The sequence below is a fragment of the Phascolarctos cinereus genome, unplaced genomic scaffold (assembly GCF_003287225.1).
Source record: "Phascolarctos cinereus isolate Bilbo 61053 unplaced genomic scaffold, phaCin_HiC Scaffold_4;HRSCAF=312, whole genome shotgun sequence".
NCBI classification, from domain to species: domain Eukaryota; kingdom Metazoa; phylum Chordata; class Mammalia; order Diprotodontia; family Phascolarctidae; genus Phascolarctos; species Phascolarctos cinereus.
The window spans coordinates 59,280,814-59,303,339 of record NW_027555847.1 but is presented as its reverse complement, the minus strand read 5'-3'; the positions used below and the strand labels follow the sequence as shown (position 1 = coordinate 59,303,339).

Sequence of the window (22,526 nt, the reverse complement as noted above, 5' to 3'; positions counted from 1 at the left end):
AACTCAGGTCTTCCTGACTCCAAGTCTCATATTCTAAACACTGTACCACCTAGTCACCTTTTTTCCCCCTTCAGAATAATGTTTTTAAATGCATAAAATATATAGAATTACAAAGGGAACCGATTATATTGAAATAGCTTTCAAAATATTGGTTCCAGATTAAGAACACCTGTTATAGAGATGATTTTTGAATAGGGTGGGAGGAAACTTGTTCCGTAAAATCCCTTCAAACTCTGAGATTCTATGTACTATTGGTTCTACAGTAGGAGGCAGAAAGCTAGCAACTCCAACCCCTGATTTTACTGACTCCAAATCCAGGGCTCCATCTTCTACACCATTCTGCCTCTTATGGGGAATGGGTTGCTGGGCTAGATCAAAGTAAACCAGAACCAGGGAGCCATGTTGATCAGTGAGATTGAGACAGGGCAGTCAAGCTGTGAAAATCACTCTACAATGTAAATTTGTCTTGGAGTTCCAAGGGAGACCACCAGGAGGCAGTCTCAATGGCTGAGTTAATTGGATTAGGAATTCAAGATGGCCTGGGGCTGGGGCTGGAGAAGGGACAGGACATGAGGCTCCCCGTGGGAAGGACACCATCATGGTCCTGGCATGGGTTCAGTGTAGCCTGGGGAAGGATTTATGGTGAGAGGGGGAGGCAGCTGAGAGACAGTATGCTTGGTAAGTTTATTGGTATTTTTACAACCCATACAATAACACCATAAACTGTTGTCAGAGGGAGAAGGAAGGGAAGAAATTGCTTTTCATCTCCATTTTAATTTGTTTTGGTCTGGACCTGTGATTTCATTAATATAGGAAACTCCCTGCAAAGAAACTCCCTCCAGTGAGGTGGTCTTGTAATTTATGGTATTGGAGAGTTGCCTGGGACCCCGAGAAGTCAAGACACTTGCCCATAGTAAGCACCCAGTCATGCTGGTGAAGGTCATAAAATCCATGTGTAATAATTTATCCCAGAGTATTCAGAGAGCTGTTAGAAGGCATCTCAAGGCTGAGTTGGGTGGCTCTATCCACTTTACCATCCTGCCTTTCCTCTACTTCAGATTTTTAAAAATGTGTCTTCCCAGAATGTGAGAATACCACAGTCTGAAGAGGCCATAGAGATGAGTTAGCGCCCCCTCAATCATTTTCATAACTGACATTTACATATAGCATTTTAAGGTTTTGTTTTTAAGCATTCTTCATACATTATCTAATTTGAGTCTCATAAGAACCCTAAGGGGGTAAGTACTACAGCTGTTATTATACCTATTTAATGGATGAAGAAACTGACGCTGAAAAAGCTTGCCCATGGTCATACAGCTAGTAAATGAATGACGTAGCATTTGAACCTAGATCTTTCTAACTCCAAGTGCACTACTTTATGCTTGCAGATGAGGAAAAAAAAGAGACTTGGATAGGGAAAGTGAATTACTCAGTGTTACACAGGCAGGTGGTGGAAAGGTAAAGACTAGAACTTGACTCTCAGTGTCCTCTACAAAAGAAGGAGATTGGACAAAATGACCTCTAAGGTCCCTTCCAGCTCTCCTGTCTTCTAAGTGACTTAATATCTGCTTTTTAAATGTGACTTTTCTTGGAAAAGACTTTTTTTTAATGACTTGATCCTAGCAGGTATCACAGAGGCATGGTTTGCTACTAAAATATCAATTATAGCCACAGTATCATTGAGTTAATAGGTTTTTTTGCTGTGTGTACCCACTTTCTATTTAAAAAAAAAATAGCCCTGAGGAAGAGTGAGACAGTGAAAAGAGTACTGGATTTGGAGAGTGAGAGGCCCTGGGTTCAAATCCCAAAGCTGTCATTTCCTTATCTGTACCACCTTGGGCAAATTGCTGACTCTTTCTGGGCCTCAATGCCCTCCTCTGTAAAATGAGGGACCTTGGTAACTTCTAAGGTTGCTTTCTGTTCTAAAGCGATGACCCTATAAATGTTGGGCATGTTTACTTAACAATAAACCAAGCCAGACTTTTTAAGACATGAAGTCTTTGGTGAAACATCATCTTAAAAAAACCTATTAGGACACGTAGCGTAAGAACATGTTGTGGAGGACAGGACAGGGGGTTATCTTCTTTTGGATATCCTGACAAAAACATTCGTGACCACAAGCATTTTTCCATGGAAAAATGTGATTATGTCAGGTGAGAGAATGGATTACTAAGAGAAATGAGCAGTTGACCCTAAGAACGATGTGAAGGAACAAAGAGTAACAGGGTAATGTAATGGAAAGAACTTTGGTCCGGCAGTCAGGGGTCATGGCTTGAGTCCTCACTCTGCTGTTAACTTGCTGTTGACCTTGGGTCAGTACCATCCTTTCTCTTGGGATTCATTTATAAAAATGAAAGAGTTAAACTCCATGATCACTATGGTCCCTTCCTGCTCAAAATCAGAAGTTCTGTGTTCTCAGATGCTGTTTTAGTCTAACTTTCTGTGGTTCTTTAAAATGGTAGGAATTGGCAAGGGCTTGTGAGATCCACAAAAAAAAAAATTGATCTATTGAGGTGCAATAGAAAAAAAATACTGGATATGGAATCAGGGGTCCTGAGTTCAAATTCTGTTCTGTGTGTGAGACTTTGGGCAAGGGCAAGTTGCTTTTCCCTTTTTGGCCTCAGTTTTTCCCTTTGAAAAGTAAGAGGGTTGCTTTGACCCAGCAATAGCACTTCTCGGGCTATATCCCAAAGAGATCATACAAATGAGAAAAGGACCCACATGCACAAAAATATTCATAGCAGCTCTTTTTGTGGTGGCAAAGAATTCTCACCTCACAACATCCACAGATGCTGCGCCTGATTTGAAGAAATCAGTGGAGCTTTCGATCTCAGCAACGTTGGGCAAAATCCTCTGCCAGGCATCCTGAAAGGCAAGGCCACACAAGAATATGAATAACTCTACAGGTTACAGGGAAGCCTGGGTGTCCAGCTGCTCAAAAATCAGTATAAATGTGGGCTCTGGAGCACAGGGAGAAGCAAAGAGACTGGTTGGACTGGAACTGAGAGATGGAGTTGGGAAATGGAAAGAAATGAAGACAAGCCTGCTCACATGGCAGCCTTCCCTTCAATCCTCAGCACAAAGACTTGCCTTAACAGCTCTGTGGCTCCTGACTCTCCAATCTTATTCTCCTTTCTGCCCCAACTGCTTCCTTTGCTATTGTTGGGTCAGGCTCTTCACTGTCCTTACCCACCCTGAGGACATGAAAGGGAAATTCCTACTTCTATACCTTTATCAGCTTCTTGAGCTCTCTATCCTCACCTTTATCACTGTGCCATGCTATTCTTCCTATCTAAGCTTTCTATCTATCCCCTGCAGGGTTTGGAGATAGGGCTACTTGAGGCCATAATGATAAACCCTAGAATAAGCCTGGGCACCCATCCCAAGGAACAATAATAGAAAAAAGGGGTGGGGTTGAAGGGAATAATTAAAGGCATTTCATTTCTTCTTGCTGAGTCATTTCAGTTGTCTGATTTTTCATGACCCAATTTGGGGTTTTCTTGGTGAAGATACTGAAGTGTTTTGCCATTTCCTTCTCCATCTCAATTTACAGATGAGGAAACTGAGGCAAACAGGGTTAACTGACTTGCCCAGGGTCACATAGCTAAGAGTTGTCTGAGTCCAGATTTGAACTCAGGAAGATGAGGCCTCCTGATTTCAGGCCTGGCACTCTATCCACTGTGCCATCTTTCTTTTTAACTCCCACTACAATCACCCTTACTCAGGACCTCCTCTCCCCTCTTCTGAACTATTGCAATAGTTTAACTGATCTTCCCACCTCCAGTCTAGACCTCCAATTCTGCACCGCCCCCACTCCCACATAATCTTCCAAGTGTATCACTGCAATCATGTCATTCTGCTACTTAAAATGTTTAGTAAGTTCCCACTGTCCACTTAATACAGACTGGACTCCTCCTTCTAGCATTCAAGGGCCTCCACAGTCTGGTTCCAACACACCTGCTCAGCCTTATCTTTTAATATTTCCCTATCGTCTTTCTTCCATTCAAATAAAACTTCTTCATCTCCCATTCCCATCTTGCCTTTTGCTCTATGCCTTTTCTCATGCTGTCTCCCATGTTTGGAACAGATTACTCCCTTATTTCCCACCCCACTGCATCTGTTGGAGTCCCTTCCTTTCTTCAGGCCCAACACAGACACTACCTCCTTTATGGAACCTTCCTTGATCACTCCCATCACCACCCTTAGCTGAAAGTGACTTTATATTTCCCATACCATTTAACTTGGACCTTCGAACTGTCTCATCCTCCTTTCTATCCTAGTTTTCACTCATTTGTTATCCACCATAATGCCAACTTCCCATGATTTCTCATTATCTCCTGCTAATCTATTAGGTGCTTTTGGACTGTGAGCTTCTTGAGGGTAGGCACTGTGCTAATTTTCACCATGGTATTCCCAGCACCTAGCACAGTGCTTTGCACTTACTAGGTTCTTAATAACTATTTACTGAATTTTATTGAAATGGGGCCCCATTGTCCAGGAGTAACAAGGCAGAGAGAAACATTCAGATAGATGCAAATTCTCTTCTCACCCTAATGGCCTCTGCAGTGACCAGCTCCTCTTCAGTCAGTTCCAGGGCGGTGCTATCTGCTGATTTGAAGAAGTGAGATGCTGGGATCATTTTGCCATCTTCTAGCTGTATGTTTTTCACCACCAGCTGCAAAGGGCACAGTTCTGGCATTTACTCCGCTTCTATTTTGATTCGAATCACGTGGTCCTTCATTACCACTCCTCATCTAATACAAATACCTCCTGGTACACACACCAGGCACTCCCTCCTCTCCTCTCACATCACTTACTCATCTTCTTGCACTATTTCCTGCTTTACTTTAGTTAACCAGCCAATCGATACACATCTGTTAAGCATCGGACTAGGTGCCAAGGACTGATGAAGATATCGTCCTCCTTAGCCGTACCAGCCCCTCTGCCTCTGTATGTACTCTTGATGCCCTCCCCTCCCATCTTCTCCAGTAAATTATCCCCATTATCATCTCCACCATCTTTCTTTGCTTCAATCTTTCTCCACTTACGGACTCCTTTCCTGTTATCTATAAACACGCCCATGTCTCCCCCCACCCATCCTTAAAACATCTTCACTCTATTACACTAGCCCTGCCCGCTATCATTCTCTCTCCTTCCTCCTCTTCATAGATAAACTCCTGGAGAATGCTGCCTACCCTGGGTGACTCTACTTCTCTCACTTTCTGATAAACTCTCTATAATCTGGTTTCGACCTCATCATTCAACTGAAACCCTCCAAGTTATTCATGAAGCTCTTAATTTTCAAATCTGATGGCTTCATCTAAAGCTTCGTCTTTCTTGACTTCTCTGCTGTATCTGGCACTGTGGATCACCTTCTCTTCCTACACACTCTCTCCTTTCTAGGCTTTCATGACATATCTTTCCTCTGGTTCTTACCCTATCTGTCTGAGGGATCTTTCTCAGTCTCCTTTACTGGTTCTTCATGGCAGACCTATTAACTGCAATTCCCGCCCCCCAAGCCTCTGGGGAGCCTTGTTCCAGGGCCTCTTGTCTTTTTGCTCTATACTACCTCTTCAGCTTCTATTGGTTTGTAATACCATCTTGGACAGTGTCCTGAAGAATAGCCCTGTGCTGCATGTTACATAAATGGAGGGATTTGTGATTTCTTATCAGCTAAGAATGCTCAATGTAACACTGAGTAACTTTTCTAAGGGACTTAACCTTAGTTGAATATAGAAACTTTGAGAGAGAACCTCTTAGGAGGCAGTTGAGAGAGAGAGATGTGTCAACAGCATACTGGAGACCTTGGCATCATGAACGTGTATGAGAAGCTAGCCTCATCATATCTATATCTTGTGAGTTCAATTATCATGTCTATGCATATGACCCTAGGTCTATATGACACTAGTCTCTAGCCTCTCTAGTCTCTAGTCTATACTAGTCTCTCCTCCAAGCTACTACCACTGTCTTTTGGATATCTCAAACTCAAAGTAACCCAAAGAGAACTAACCTATCCTCTCCCACCCCAAACTTTCCCTTCTCAACTTCCCTATCACCATCAAGGGCATTACCATCCTCTGAGCTGCCCCTGCTTGTAACTTTGGAATCCTTCTTGACTCTTCATTCTCCTTTACCCCACGTATCCAATTACTTCCCAATCTTGTCATTTCTACCTTCTTTACATCTCTGATTTCTATCATCTTCTCTTCACTCACACCTCTATCACCCTAGTTCAAGCCTTCATCCCTCTTACCTAGGCTATTGCAGTAGCCTTCTAATTGACGTCCTTTACTTAGCAGGTATTGGCACTGGGATTTAAACACAGGTCTTCTGCCTCTAGGATCTCTTCCCACTACCCTTACTTTTCTCTCCTTCCCCTCGATTCCTGATCTATGTAACAAGAGACTGGACACATTGCAGGTGCCCAATAGAGAACAGTGGGGGCCCTTGAGCAAATTCTTTAGCATATATGTATGGAAAGCAAATCCTGTACCAAAGGAAGAAAACTATTGAGTAATGCTACCCACCATTTTGCCATCATTTCCAAAGAGGACAAGTCCCACTTTGGTGACGATGCCTGGCCGACTTGCTCCTGGGATATCCAGGGTTTCTCCCTCTGGTATAAGACCATTGTCATTAAGGGTTGATCCAAAAAATGTCAGCGTCTAGAGGAGAAAATAGAATCAAGGCACGAAGAGTGAGATCTGTCATTCGAAGTTCTGAAACAGATTCAGAAACAGCTGCCACAGGGCTTATGCAAAATGTCAGCCAAATGGGGCCCTGTGAGGTGGGAAGAGCCCTACTCTTGACATTTAAGCCTTAGCTCTGCCATCGGTTCCTGTGCAACTTTGGGTACAGTGGTTACTTAACCCCTGGGACTCAGTTTCCTCATAGTAAAAAAGAGATGATTAAAAAAATGATAATAACTCTCACGTGTATAGTTTTTTATGGCTTACAAAGCACTTTTCTCACGATAATCTATGAAGCAGGAAACATAAGTGTTATTACGTAAGTAGGATATAAATTCCTTGAAGCTAAGGACTGTGTCACTTTTATATTCAAACCTCCAGGGATAGTAGGTGCTTAATAGCTACTTATTGTTATTATCTCCATTGTACAGATGAGAAGACTGAAGTTCAGGGAGTCAAAGTGAGTTGACAAGGGTCACAAAATGGTCCAATTTTGGAGCTCAGATTTGGACCAAGGTGACCTGAAGCTCTTTCCTGTGTACCATGAATGCTAGCTTATGAGAGCTTAATGAGACTGAATTCCTGTTGCATCCCACTTGGATAGACTGGCATCTGGCATTAACCCACACTGGGCCCACTTTGTGAGGAAAGGACTATAACAATCATCCCTGGCTGGCTTCCAAGCGAGGCTTGATTTGGATTGGCCATTCCAAATGGCTTCCTTCCACATCAGGATCTGTCCTGTGCTGTTGGAGTCCTAGATCTGTTTCTCCTGGTTATCTTGCCCTGCCTCCCTCAATGCCTCCTTCTTGCTTTAAAAAAAATTACCTGAACCTTACAACTTCCATTAGATTTACTCTTATCTAGCTGCCTCCTGACCTTGCTCTCTATTCCTGTGTGGGGCCCACCTCCTTTTTCAATTCATTGTTATCCATGCCTGGTGTGACACCTAGATTAAAAAGGGGATGAGAAAACAGGGCCGGGACAAAGGACAGGTCCTGCACTCCCAACATACCTACCTGCCCATTCGCCTCTGTCCAGGCTCCAGGAACCTTGTCATTTCCTCGAATCCAGTTGTGGATGGCTTCCGCTGGCTGGTCCCAGTTGATCTGTAGAGACCATGGTAGTGACAATTCACATTTGGATGAATCTGAAGGATTGCAAAACACCTTCCTCCAAACACTGCTACAACACAAGCAGCATGAGAATTGTGATCTCTATTTTTGATAATGAGGAAACAGAGGCTCAGAGAAGTGAAACCACACGACTCGTTAAGCGTCACAGTCAGACGTGAGGCCGGCTCTTTTGACCCCTTCACTGAATGTTGTTCCCTCTCGTTGACACTCTCTTCTTCAGCACCTCGGGTACTTGTTTAATCTTTGACCACCTCTGAGGGCTCCCAAGCCAAACCAAAGGTCACTGTCCCAAGGAATCAGAGGATTATAGATTTGGAGCTGGGAAGGATCTTAGAGGCCACTGAGTCCAACTCTTTCCTTTTATAGATGAGGAAACTGAGGCACAGAGAAGTTTAAGTCCATGGCCCATTTCTCTTGAGGCTCAACTTCCGACTCTGAACTTTCTCTCCCATAACCTTAAGGGTGTGCCTTCTCATTCCATCCCCAACCTAACATTTTCAGCCTTTTCGGATGCCTTTTCTTTTCCCATTAAATACAAGCTCCTTGAGGGCCAGCCCTGTTTTTTGCTTAGCACAGTGACTGGCATATGTTAAGCCTTACTAGCTGCTTGTTGACTTGCTGGTCTCATAGTTAGCAAGTGCCTGAGGCTGGATTTGAACTTGGGTCTTCAAGGACTTGGGACTTCCTGGAAGTCAAGCACTCTATCTAACGTACCACATAGCTGCTTTTAAGTGGGTTGAAATATCTCCACTCCCTATCCCAACCTTAGATGCTAATCATAGACATAAGGATATGGTGGACTGAGGGACATGGAAAGCAGTAAATGGATGGCCTGGAACAGTAGCCATCCTTAGATAGCCCAGCTCCTGTAACACTCTGTGGTAGAAAGACTGATCCAGCAATTCTAGTAGCACTCACAATGCAACCTTGGCCAAGTCATATCAATTCTCATCTCTTGGGGCCTCAGTTTCTTCATATGCAGATGGGTACCATAGCTACCTTGCGTGACTTCTTGGATTAGTATAAGGTGTATACAGTATATACTAGTATAAGTATAATGAAATAATGTAGAGGGAAGAAGTGCTGGGTCCTACCTTGCCATTGAATGACTTGTAAGAATTGTGTCCATCGTGGCGGATGCATAATCAGTCCAAGGGCTGCTAGAAGCACACAGTGAGCCTGAGGCAGGATTGGGAGCTAGCTGGCTAGAGGGCTCACTGCTTAGGATGACTTGAATAATGACACCTCGTTCTTCAAGAGAACCAACTGGGATAGAATCAGGTTGCTATGGCAGCTCCTGAACTACTCCAGAGTGTACCCTTGACTAGACCACACCCTTCCCAGGTGGGGAAAGGATGCCAAGATTTGTGGTTATCATAGCTGAACCAGGAGTCCAAGCCAGGAATTCTCCCAAAGCTCACTATGAGCTCTCCCTCCTCAGAGAGGCAGCAGGATATAGGGGAAAGACAGTTGGATTTAGGGTCAGGAGAGTTGGGTTCAGATCCAGTCTCTGATAGCACTTACTAGTTATGTTCTCTTCATTTGGAAAGGTCTCATCATTCCCCATCAGTAAGATGGAATAATAAAACCTATGCTACATAATCCCAGTACTAATATTTTCTCTTAAAAATTACTTTCCATTTATACATGTATACAGTATATATTTTGTGGTTATAGTTAATTTGCATATTGTCCTCCCCATTAGAACGTAACCTCCTTGAGAGCAGGGATTGTATTTTTGCCCTTCTTTATGTACCCAAGTCCTTAGCACATTGTCTGGCATATAGCAGGTATTCAATACATGCTTGTTTTAAAAATTGATTACTTCGCTGGGTTGCTGTGAAAATGAAATGAGGTGATATATTCTAATAAAAGCACATGGTTACATAAGTATCAGCCATTATTAAGCCCTTCATTTCATAAATGAGAAAACTGAGGCTCAGAGAGGTTAGATGATTTGCCTGTGGTCACACAGGTGATATGTGTGTGTTAGAGCTGAGATTTTAACCCAGGTTTTATGAGTCCAATATTCTTTCTAATATACCAGGGTGCCTCATCTGTGCAGAAGCACAGACCTGACAGAAGATGAGAAATGAGCTGGGTACCTTATAGGCACTAAATGAGTCAATCAACAAACATTTTAAAAGCACCTATTATGTACCAGGCATTTCAATGAGTGCTAGGGACACAGAGAGACAAATGAAATAATCCTTGCCTTCAAGGTGCTTTCATTCTAAAGAGGGAGACAATGTGTACACATATAAATACATGCAGAGTACATACAAAATGAATGGAGGCAGTTAAAGAAGGAAGAAAGGATATTAGTCACCAGGGGAAATCGGGAGACATTTCCTATAGAGGGTGGTTCTTGGACTGAGTTTTGAAGGAAACCAAGGATTCTGAGATATGGAGGTAAGGAAGGAGGATATTCCAGGCATGGGCCAAAGCCATGCAAAGGCATGGAGGTGGGAAATACAGCATCATGCATGCAAGTAGTCTGGTAGGGTGGGATTGTAGAGAGCACAGAGGGGAGTCATGTGTAATGAAGCTGGAGAGGTAGACCAGGGCCAGGTGGTGCAGAGCTTTAAATGACAAATAGAAAGGTTATCGTGTGTTTCTAGAAGTAATGGGTGTGTGTGTGTATGGTAAGGTCTGTGTTTTAGAAAAATCACTTCAGTGGCTGAGTAGATGGATTAAATCTAGGAGAGGCTTGAGCTTGGGAAACAAATTTGAAGGCTACTGTAGCAGTCCAGACCAGGGGCGATGAGTGCCCAAACTACAGTGCTGGCTGTGAGGGTTGCAAGGAGGAAACCTATGCAGGAGATATTGCAGAGATGGATATGATGAGATCTGGCATCTGTTTGGCTACGTGGGGTGAGTGATAGTGAAAAGATGAGGCTAACATCAACGTTGTGAGCCTTGTGTGCCATTGGTGACAATGGGTGTGTGTGTGTGTGTGTGTGTGTGTGTGTGTGTGTGTGTGTGGTTCAATGCAGACCTATCACTACTACTAAAAAGACACAACATCCGCTGTGCTTTATGGTGCTTTGCTGAGGATGTCAACAACAGCATTGCCTGAACACACAAAGATCAGGTAGAATGCAATGGAAGACAGAGAAACTTTTAGACCTCAGGAGAATAAGGAGGCTCCCCTTCTCTCTCCTTTCCCCCACCTCAAAGAAAAGAAGGCAGCACTCATTGGAGTTGGTCAGCTCTAATCACTACTCAGCCTCCCTCTTCTCTGGAAGAATTTTTATCTCTGTGCAAAGGACAGTGGTGCTGTCAACAGGAAAAGGAAATTCATAAGAGAAGTAGATTTCTTTTCTTTGGCATGGAGACCATGAGTTCTGCTGTGGACAAGCTGAATTTGAGTCATATTTGCTGATTGCTCCTTTGACCCTTACCTTGGCATTTTCCTTCTTCTGTATTCCTTCATAAGTTGCCCCCTCTTCAGTTTGAGGTATTTTGGGGGCCTTCCCCTCCATGATTAGTCTTACTGCCTCCACCTGAGGAGAAATAAACAAGGTCATAGTGGCTTTTTCATGGGAGTAACACATTTGTGAGTGGGAGAAGTGCCTCACAGGTCTCCTATGGGTGTCTGTCTTCCCTTTGGGAGGCTCAGCTCTATTCACAAACACAGGGGATACTCCATAGTTGCAAGGTACCAGACAGTGCTGGTATTCATATGGCTCAATAACACCCTACCTGGGTGCTTTAAATGCCTCTAACAAATGTGGTTCTAGGACAGGTTGGTAATCTCAATATTACAGCTTGTTTTTAATGACTTCAAGGTCATAGGTTCCAACTCATACAGATCTCTTAGATGTACACAGAGAAAAAATAATCCATGGCCTTAGATGGAACTTACAAACCATGGCCACAAACTGCCCTCTTCAGCCTTTTCCTATGTGTGCTGTTTGTGACAACGGGTGAGTGTGTGTGTGTGTGTGTGTGTGTGTGTGTATGTGTGTGTGTGTGTGCGCGCGTGTGTGTGGTTCGATACAAACCCATCACTGCTACCAAAGGAACATTTGCCCATGCCTTACTGAGGAGGAGTCAACCACAGCATTACTTGCGCACACAAAGGTCAGGTAGGGCTTTTATTGGAGAATGGAAAACAGTGATTTCTAGAACTCAAGGGAATGAGGACGCTTTCCCTTCTCTTCCCTCACCCTGCCTTAATGGAAAGAAAAAGAAGGCACTCATTGGAATTGGTAGCTCTGATCACAATGCAACCTTCCTCTTCTCGGGAAGAATTCTTCTGTCTGTGCTGGTGGCATTGAATCAGGTTCATCTGCCGCTCACTTCTGAGTTCAGCTACAGAAGGAACCTTTGGTGGGTTCAATGGGGGCACTGGGGCGGCTTTCCGCATAATCAGTGTCATGGAACATTAAGGGGACATAGACAGCCTTCTCTCCAGGACTCCTCTGAGGCCTCCAACTTTCTTTTAAATCCCCTACTGTGAAAGCTACTTTTCAAAAGTCCTCAGGTCACCAAGCAAACAAAGGCTTAGAAATATAAAATCTGTAAGCTAGAAGGAGCCCTGGAGGTCTTTGAAGTCAAACTCCCATCCACTGCTACTTCCTTTACAGGTGTCTGTCCACTTTTGTGCTTGAAGACTTCCAGTGATAGGGAATTCACTACCACCCGTGGCAGCCCTATTACCATTTTCAGGCAGCTCTGATTTGTTAGAAAGTTGATTCTTATGTTGAGCCCAAATCTGTCAGGCTGGAACTTCCTATGTATCATATTTTGTCCTTTGGAACAGATAGTCTACTTCCTCTCCTATACAAAATTCCACCAATTAGTTGGAGAAAAATATCATGTTCCTCTTAAAAATCTTTTCATCTCCAACCAGATTCTTCAATCGTCCCTCATGAGACATGGCTCCAAGTTCTACTCAGCCTGATTTCCCTTCTCTAGACACCTTCTTTTTGCCAGAGACACCCCTAAAATGTGGTACAGAGAAGGAGGCATGATAGGCGAGCTGTGGTCTGAGTAGAGCAGGATTATTACTCCCTCATTCCAAAGTTCTGTTAGGTAAAGATCTAACAATTTGAGCTGTCCAATAATGGCAAGGGACTTCTCAGAAGGTAATAAGTTTCCCATCACTGGAAGTGTTAAAGGAGAGGATGGAGATGTTGTGGGGAGGATTTTGACAGTCACAGGAGGTTGTACTAAATGCCTTCTGAGGTCCATTCCAACCTATGATTTTATGATTCTATACTATACAATATTATATAATACACCAGAGAGGCACAAAACAAAGGGCTGCATGAAATCCAAAGGGGAATGATTACTGAACAAGGGGAACCAGGGAGGTCTAAGGTCCTGTTTGCTTTTTGGACAATCAGATCACATGGGCTCAGAAAGTAGTTTCCACACTGGAAGAATCACTTGGTAACTCCAACTTTTCATACCATGAGCCAAGGACAAATGACCAGACCTCTTAAAAGAAACAAGGGAGCTCCCAAGGAGGATGTGTGCATAGTAGAGACAGTCCTGTCTCTAGTCAAAAGGGCTTGGGTTCAGATATTGCCTCTGGTGCTACTACTGCCTCTATAATTTTGGGAAAGTCACAAACCCTCTGAGCCTCAGTTTCCTCATCTGTCAGATAAAGGAGCTGGTCTTTGATTTCCCCTCTAGCTCTAAATATATCAACCTATGACTAAAGCTCACCCATTTTACAGGCGAGGAAACTGAGACCCCGAATGTTTAAGTGACTTGCCAAAGGTCACAAAACTGGGGATTTGACTCTGAGGTCAATACTCTTTCCACTGCACCATGTTGCTTCCAATAATCATGATTATTGGAAATAAAAATGATGCCATTATCAGAATAGCCCCCAAGTTTTCACAAGAATATTCTGGGATTCATGGAGACATAGGAAATGCCATGGGAGACCAGACCAATTGTCCATCCCACTGCACACCTTGCTATCACTGTTAGTGGCTACCACGTGAGAAGCGTGGCTGGAGTGGGATCCCTGTGACCTTAATGTCCATCTTGCAGAATAGAGTAGGTTGTTTTCATTAAGGTGGAGGATGTTTCAGGAGGAGGCTGACCTCAGTGATTACCATCCCATCGCTGAACAAATTGTAGTATATGAACATAGTGGTATATTCTTATATTATAAGCAATTGTGAACATGAGGAATTCAGTGAAATGTAGAAGGATTATATGAACTGGTGTCAAATGAAATAGATCATGGAAAACAATATATAAACTACAATAATGCAAGTATACAGAATGCTAAATGAAATCCAACACCGTATGACTGTAATGACCAATGTTGGCTCTGGAAAGGAAATGATGACATACCCCTCCTTCTTTTCCTTAGAGAGATGGCGGTTCAGGTACATGAGTATGGTGTATACACTGTCAGACATGGACTGTGTCACTTGATTCTAATTTACTGTTTTTTTCTTTGTTAGAAGGGAGTCACATTGAGGGTGGGATGGGAAGTGGAGTATATATCTAGAAATGATTGTTTTATTTTTTTAAAGTGTGAATAAAACCTTTCTCTTAAAAGAAAAGAAATTACCATTCCATTGACCCCTTCAGGGAAGAGGAACCGATTGTAGAGTGAGCTCACGGTATCATCAGGCAGAACTTCACACTCCTTCTGGAGCAGGATGTCTCCTGTGTCCAAGCCGTCATCTGCCCAGAAGACAGTAAAGCCTCCTTTCCGATCCCCATGGATCAGGGTCCTGAGGGCAGGAAGGACAATAGCCCATTTTAAGTTTTACAAGACACATTTTTAATACAACCCTGACAAGTTGGACAAAGGTTATTATCCTGATTTTAGTGATAATGAAACTATCTAGGAGAGGGCAAGCAGTATGCTAAGAAGAATGGAGAGTGTGTTATCCATACAAAGAGACTGGCTAAAAGGATCAGGGATAATCTGTAGAACAGAAGAGTCGGGGAACTTGGTAACTCTCATTTAGTATTTGAAGAGTGGTCATGGAGGAGAGAGACTACCTTTATTCTGCTTGGCCGCAGAAGGTGAAACCAGGAGTGATGGGCACCTGGTACATTGTAGGCACTTAAACTTTTGTTGATTGACTGATGGATGGAAGCTGCAGAGAGGCAAATGATTTAGGACAGGCAGGCATGGATGAGTTGAGACCTGCATCATTGGTGGGAATAACAACATTGAGGAGACCCCAGATCCATCAAAGATCCTCCCAAATAGAGCTCTCCCCAAGTGGAAGGGGCTGCCTTGGGAAGCAGTGGGTTTCCACTCAATCTGGAGGCTGTCATTTGTCAATTTAAGAAGGAATTATCACTCAAGCACAAATTGGACCAGATGATCTCTGAAGTCACTTCTGACTCTGAGATTTTTTTAATTCTCTGGGAGGTATGCTGTCAAGCTAGTAGGTGCCAGGGCTGAGATTTGAAGCCAGGTCCTGTCAGTTCCAATTTACTGCCTTTTCCATTACACTACATCGCCTCCAAGCTTAAGGTGTTCTCTTGCTGTTGCCTCTGTCTTCAGCAATTAAAAATGCAACAAACATTTATTTACTAAGCATCTAGCACTTACTAGGTAGGTTCTGGAGAGTGTGTATAAGCTACTGTCCCTGGAGCTTATAATCAAGTAGGGGGATAATACACATACACACACACACAAGCATATCTATATCTATCTATCTATCTATCTATCTATCTATCTATCTATCTATCTATCCAGATTAACCGTTATATATGGTGTATTAGAGAGATAAAAGACCAAGAGTTATGGGAGATCCCAAAAGGAAAGTTGCTCCTGATTGGGGGGAGTCAGGGAAACCTTCTAGGGACTGATGGCTGCAGTTTCGGGCTTTAAAGAATGGGTTAGAAACTCAGCAAGTGAAGAGGAGGTTGGGTGGCAATCCAAGCAATCCATAGCATGAGCAAAGGCCCAGAGGTGGAGAAGTACATGGTATCTTTGCAGGACAGAAAAGTGCAGTCTGTTTGGAGCAGAGACCTCTAGGCTCCTGCTCCTTTCCCCTAGGAATGTGTGGAAGGGATTAATAAGAGATAAAATTGGATGGGAAGGAAGCATGACATTGAATACCAAGCCGAGGAGTTTAACTTTTCGTGGTAAATGTTATTATTTTCAGAAGAGGAATGATACAACTGGGTCTATGTTCTCGAATAATCCTCACCTGGGGTTTCATTTGTCCCCTGGCTTCTGCAGACCAGAAAGAGCTCTTCTTCCTTCCCTCTCCTCTATTTCCTGCAGAGGGCATCAGGGGCCCATAGGTGTCAGAGAACAGCCAGCCTCCCACAGCAGCCCTGGAATGGGGCTACCAGGAGGGGGTGCAGCTCCCCTCATTTTCAAGGTATTCCCTACAAAAGGTTAAGTACCACTTAAAGAAAGCCCTAAGGGGCATATGCATCAGGATGTGCTCCTCTGGGGGACGGAGGAGTTCCCCAACTTACCTCTTCCTCTTCAGGCTGTAGGCTTCTCTTTCTAATATTCCCCCAAGATATATCTGCCCACCCTCCTAGCTCCAGAAAAATTTATGAAATAGGTAATGCCATTTTCAATCTAGCCTTTCTCAGCCATGAGGAAGTATACCAAGTGCTCACGGCCTTGGCTCTCATGACCTTTGACATGTTACCTCCCTTATCTGGCTCTTAGTTTGGATAATAACCCTCACCCCTGCCTTTCTTACAATGCCTCAGTTAGGATGGAATGTAGTCACGGATGAGAAAGGCTTTGCAAATGATAAAGGATAAAAATGTACTGTCTTGTGCTCTACCCTTAAAAGAAAGCACTCCCAATACACTGATTCACACTCAGGTCCAGGTGGCTTAACACCCTTCTCCTCCGAAGAGTTCTGGCATTTTAAAAATGAGATCCTGGAAGAGGTAATTTTAACCAAAGAAGTAAATCAGTAATAATAGTTTCCTTGTGCCTGACAAACTTAGGAAGGAGGGCACTGCCTAGTGTGTCCCACTCCATCTATTCAGTGGAGGGTGTAAGAGCCAGATCTGCTTGGGAAGGAAAGGTGTGAGCTGGCCTTTGGCCTCTGCCAGGCTCCTACCCTCTTACCAATTGATGGCTGAAGCTCCCCGATGCCGGGGCAGGAGCGAAGGGTGGTAGATGATGGAGCCATGTTCAGGTGCATTGATGACCTCCATGGGGATGAACTGGCTGCAGAATGGAAGGACATTCAGCTGGGCTCCCAGGGACTTGTATTGCTCGACCACCTCAGGCAGGGCCTTCCCTTTCACCCTCCATCGGGGAAACTTGAACACTGGCACATGGTCCTTCTCTGCCTCCAGTGCTGTGGAAGATGCAGAGGGATTTGTAGAGGTCTATTCTATCATTTGATTCTCTTCCTTCCTTTTCTTCCTCCTTTCTTCCTCTCCCTCTCCTCTGAGGAAGCCCTTCTGTGCCCCAGGACAGATGTAACCACCTCTGGACTAGCTAAGCACACTGGCATGGGGTACCAAACACAGCATCCCCTTGATCACAGACAAATGAACACTCCTCTTCTCACTAGGTGCTACATTCAGCCACTGTGCCCCGTCCCTGCCCCTTCCCTTGGAGTTTTCTGAATTATTCTTCTATTAATTAAATAATCTGCTTTTCATTCTGTCATGAATTACCTTTCCAAACCTGCTGCTTGACACCCCTTACTAAGGACACCCTCCTTCCTCTTACTGGAGTAGCCACCCCTGTCTCTTGTTGATGAGAATTGATTTATCTAGACTGGTTCCCATTGTCTCTTGCTAAAGATTTTCCTGCTAGGTCTGTCAAGCCTCCCAGTCCTGGCTACAGCTGGTCTGGCTGGTTTCTCAGCTAACTGAGGCCTGATTCTCACATGATTCTGATCTCCAGTCTAGGCTGCCTCTTGCCAGCCCTGTAGACATAATAAATCATTTCCATTTGGCAAACACTGGTTAAGAGCCCACTGTGTGTAAGGTGCCAAGCTTGGCTTACCCAGTGGATCTGCTTTCCCATCCTTATCAGGAATGGTGAATACTCCCACCACTTGATGACCTTCCTTTCGGAGTCGGGTGTAGACTTCCTGGCCAAACAGGCTCTGACCAATGATGGCTATTCTCATGGCGGGTGGTTATGGACCTGGAAGGGCAAAGCCAAAAGTTAGGGCTAAGGAGGAGTTGTAGATGGATATTTATTTATATGTGTAACCTGACCCTTAAATCCGAATGATTCACTCCCTCCCTCGACAAATACTAATTGAGCTATTGAGCGAAGTGCTGAGAATACAAAGAATGGTTCCTGCCCTCAAGGAGCTCACATTCTAATGGGGGAGACAAGATACAAACAATTACATACAAACAAGACACATGTAGGGTAAATTGCAGGTAATCGCATTTATTCATTTTGTTTTGACAAAACAGATCCTTCCCATTTGCTGCTGTTCATTCACATTCAACTCTTCCAGACCATATTTGGGCTTTTCTTGGCAAAGATACCGGAGAGGTTTTCCATTTTCTTTTTCAGCTCTTTTTACAGAAGAGGAAACGGAAGCAAATAGAGTTAAGTGACTTACCCAGTGTCACATAGCTAGTTAAGTGCCCGAGGCTGGATTTGAACTCAGGAAGATGAGTCTTCCTGATTCCAGGCCCTGGCACTCTATCCACTGCACCACCTAGTTACTTCCCAACCAAAGCTCAAACAACCAGAATTCATATTCTCTGACTAGAGTTCGTAATTAAACAAAACAAAACAAAAAACTTTAAACCAAATTCCCTAATAGATAGATTGAGACTCAGTACATGTCACTTCCTGCTTTTATAAAGCAGGGTTTGTTTTGCTTTTCAGCAGTAAGCAGGGCACACCATCCCTTGCATCCAATCTGGATTTACTGCCTTTAGCACAGACTTCATTTGCATTGAGGTCATTGTGGGGGTTGTTCCCCACTCCTCATCACTTCCTCTGATTCTCTGAATTCTTCAAACTCCTCATCCCTGATGGCTCAGCAACATTGCATTACCACATGCTATATTTGTTCAGTCATTCTTCAATCATGAAGCATAGTTTTTGCACCCAGCTTTTAAGAAGGAAGGAAACGTGCATTTATTAAGCGCCTACTATGTGCCAGGCACTGCATTAAGTGCTTTACAAATATTATCTCATTTAATTCTCACAACAACCCTAAGTAGGTGCTATTATCACCCCTTTTTACAGATGAGGAAACTGAGGCAGGCTGAGGTTAGTTAACTTGCTTAGCATCATCTGACTAGAGTTTCTGAGGTGAGATTTGAGCTCAAGTCTTCCTGACTCCAAACCCAGCCCTCTATCCCTTGGGCAACCTAGCTGCGTCTACCTTTTAGCTATTATAAATGATGCCTATTTTTTTTATAGGAAGGCCTTTTCTTCCTGTCATGAAATACTTGAGGGGGGTTTATGAGTTAAAGGGCATGAATGATTTAGTAATGTTTCTTATTAATTCCAAAGTGCTTTTCCAAAGCAGTGCTCAATCAGCAGTGAAATAACCTTCCCTTCCATTCACAGCCCAGTCCTGGCAGCTGCTGTGGGTTATCTGGATGTCCCATGGGCATTCCAAACTCAACATCACCAAAATGAAAGTCATTCTGCTCAGCTTTAATCCATTCGCTCTTCCAAGCTGCCTTATTTTAGTTGAAGGTCTCTGCTAATATCCTTCCACTCACCCAGGTTTCCCGGTCGGAGTTACCCTGTTTCTACTCTCTCTACTTCTCTGCCCCCCCCCCCCATTCAGTTGCCAGGTCTTGCTGAGTCTCCAATCATGCTAATTCAGGATCTCCTCACCTGTGTCCTGGACTCATTTACTCTTGCTTCCTTGCTTTCAATCTCTTCTCTCCCCTCCAGAGGGCTGCCAAAATAAGCATCCTAAAGCATGGGGCTGATCGTGCCATTGCCATGTTCCAGGGGCTCCCTATTGCCTCTAGAAGCAAAATCAGACCCTTCCCCCAGCCCCCAGCCCACCTTTCCAGCCTCATTAGGTATCACTCCCTGTCACCTACTCTCTCAGTCAGACTGGCCTTTTTCTCCCCATTCAACCCCACTGACACACTGTCCTCTGTGGAAAGTCAGGTTAACTCTTACTCCAGCATCTCTGTCAATGACAATCCTGTTAAGCATTTGGACCCCTCCCAGGGGGATTAGTATGTTAATAAAGGACAAAGTATGAAATGGAACTCAATGATCTGGTTAAGTTAGAGCTAAGTTCCTTCTGGTTCTAACAATCCATAGTCCTATGAACCTGCTTCTGTCAAAATGGATTTCAAGCTTACTAGATAGAGCAAGGTAGACTGCTTTAAGGATGGGGACATTCTCAGTGTCCCCTAGAGTCAAAAGAGCTCTTCACCAAAAAATCTGAGCTCTAATTCCAGGCCCTCTGATAACCTGCTATGGAGATCCCGTCCAAGACATTTCCTTGCGCTGGCTCTGGGTTATGTTTTTACCATTGGTAAAATGAGAGTAACAAATAGATATCACCAGATGTCCTCTGCCTCAATGATGCCTTGTCCAAAGGTGAAGCTGGTGAGAACCATTCCATTTTTTTATCAGGCCTAGTACTGACTATAAATGTCCCCTTTACCTCAGGGGACAGCTAGTCTTTATAGCTTTTCTCTTAACGTTGTGATGCAAGCACTGTTAATGTTATTACCCCCATTTTCTATTGATTTTTTTTGTTGTTGTTGTTGGGCACTGGGGTTAAGTGACTTGCCCAGGGTCACACAGCTAGTAAGTGCTATGTGCCTGAGGCTGGATTTGAATTCAGGTCCTTCTGAATCCAGGGCCAGTGCTCTATCTGCTTCACCACATAGCAGCCCCTATCCCCATTTTTTAGATGAGGAAACTGTAGGCTCAGAGCGGGTAAGGGATTTGCTCCTGCAGCTAGTAAGAGGCAAAGCTGGGACTAGAACCCAGGTCTCTTGACTCTGCATCAAAGTCAATAAACATTTATTAAGTGCTTACTGTATGCCAGGCACTGTGCTAAGTATGCAAAGAAAAGCAAAAACACTGACCTCGCCATCAAGAAGCTCCTATTCTAACAGAGACAGAGTGAAAATAACTATGTATGTATAGATGATACACAGTCAAGAGAATAAACTCAGAGGGAAGGTTTGGGGGAGGGAGGTAAGCAGAATTAGGCTTCCAGCAGAAGGTGGGATTTGAGCTGGATCTTGAAGGAGATCAGGGAAGCTAAGGGTCATAGGTGAGGAGGAAGAACATCGTAGGCATGGAGTGAGGGGAAAGAGGGGACAGCTAGTGAAAAGGCATGGAGTAGGGAGATGGAATGTCCTGTGTGAGAAATAGCAACGAGGTCAATGTATCTAGACCACAGAATGTATAGACGGGAGCAAAATGTAGGAAGACAAGGAAGATAAGAACGGGTTGGATGGTCAGGGGCTTCAAATGACAAAGGACTTTGATTCTGAAGGTAATAGGGAGCCACTGGAGTTTATGGAGTAGGGAAGCGAAATGGCCAGAACTGTATTTTAGGAAAATCACCTTGTTGTGAATATCATAGCATCTAAGTGAAGGATGCATTGGTGTGGGGAGAGAATGTTGGCAGGGACACCAATTAGAAAGCTATTTTAAGGGTCTAGGTAAGAGGTACAAATGTGGTATAAGTGGACAAGAAATGTTGTAAAGGTAAAAACTGCAAAATTTGACAATAGACTGGATATGTGGGGTCAGTTCAAGTGAAGAGGAGAGGACATTGAAGCTATAAGCTTGGGTGACTGGGAGGATCATGGTATTGAGGAAATTGGGAGGAGAAGAGGATTTTGTGGGGGAAGATAATGAGTACTCTTTTGAACATGTTGAGTTTGAGATGCTTATGGGGAAACTGATTCCAAGATGTCAGGGTGATACTAGAACTAGACTTCAGGAGAGACATCAGGGCTAGCTTCATAGATCTGGGAGTCATTTGTGCAGAGATGATAATCACACCCATAGAATCTGATGAGATCATCAAGTGAGATAGAATAGAAGGAAAAGAGAAGAGAATTGAGGACTGAATCTAGATAGAAAAGCCATCACGAGTGAGTATGACATGGCTGAAGACCCACCAAAGGAGACTGAGAAGGAGCAGTCAGAGAGGTGGGAGGAGAGCCAGGAGAAAGTAAAGTTATGAAACTTAGTAAGAAGAGAGTACCCAGGAGAGTGGTTGGCAGCATCAAAGGCTGCAGAAAAGTCAAGAAGGTGGGTGTCCCCAAAGCCCCAGGAGAGTCTGAAGTTCCTTTCTTCAGAGTTTAGCTGAGAAGGGGAGATGAGATATATGCAAGGATCACTAACAAGAATGGTTAGATCAATTATGGATTTTTTTTAAAGGCTGGGGAAGGTGTGGACATCTTTGTGGCAAACAGAGAGTCAGTAAATAAGGAGACACTGAAAATTAGTGAGAGAGAAGGGATAACAGAGGAGGGAATCTGCCAGAGAAGATGGGATGGAATGGGCTCAGCTGTGCATGTAGAGGGTTTGCCTTGGCAAGGAGAAGGACCACCTCTTCATGGGAGACAGGAGTGATGTAGGAGAGAGCTCAGGGAAACTTCTCAGTGATGTGGGATGTGGAAGAGGGGAGAGAAGTCTGTTGTAGGAGGCAGGTGGAAAGGCAGCTCAGAGTGCTCCCTTGAGGTCTGCCCTTGTGACCAGAGGCATGATGGTATGCCCTGTGAGGCCTCTCTCCCATGGCCTCCATCCCAAACTCCCCAGCTATGGTTCCAAATAGGCCCTAGACCACAT

The 22,526-nt window shown here is 44.0% G+C and overlaps 1 protein-coding gene across 1 annotated transcript in view; it reads right to left on the bottom strand.

The window, feature by feature from the left end:
* ALDH1L1 (aldehyde dehydrogenase 1 family member L1) overlaps window positions 1–22,526 on the bottom strand; it is a 77,305-nt gene that overhangs the window by 45,111 nt on the left and 9,668 nt on the right. Inside the window, exons 2-9 of the mRNA XM_020981150.2 lie at window positions 17,763–17,906; window positions 16,869–17,103; window positions 14,370–14,535; window positions 11,230–11,331; window positions 7,709–7,798; window positions 6,528–6,665; window positions 4,550–4,675; window positions 2,774–2,865 (exon numbers count right to left, since the gene is read on the bottom strand). Of these exons, the coding sequence (XP_020836809.1) occupies window positions 2,774–2,865; window positions 4,550–4,675; window positions 6,528–6,665; window positions 7,709–7,798; window positions 11,230–11,331; window positions 14,370–14,535; window positions 16,869–17,103; window positions 17,763–17,889 (1,076 nt within the window). The 5' untranslated portion in view covers window positions 17,890–17,906. The remainder of the gene's footprint in view (window positions 1–2,773; window positions 2,866–4,549; window positions 4,676–6,527; window positions 6,666–7,708; window positions 7,799–11,229; window positions 11,332–14,369; window positions 14,536–16,868; window positions 17,104–17,762; window positions 17,907–22,526) is intronic.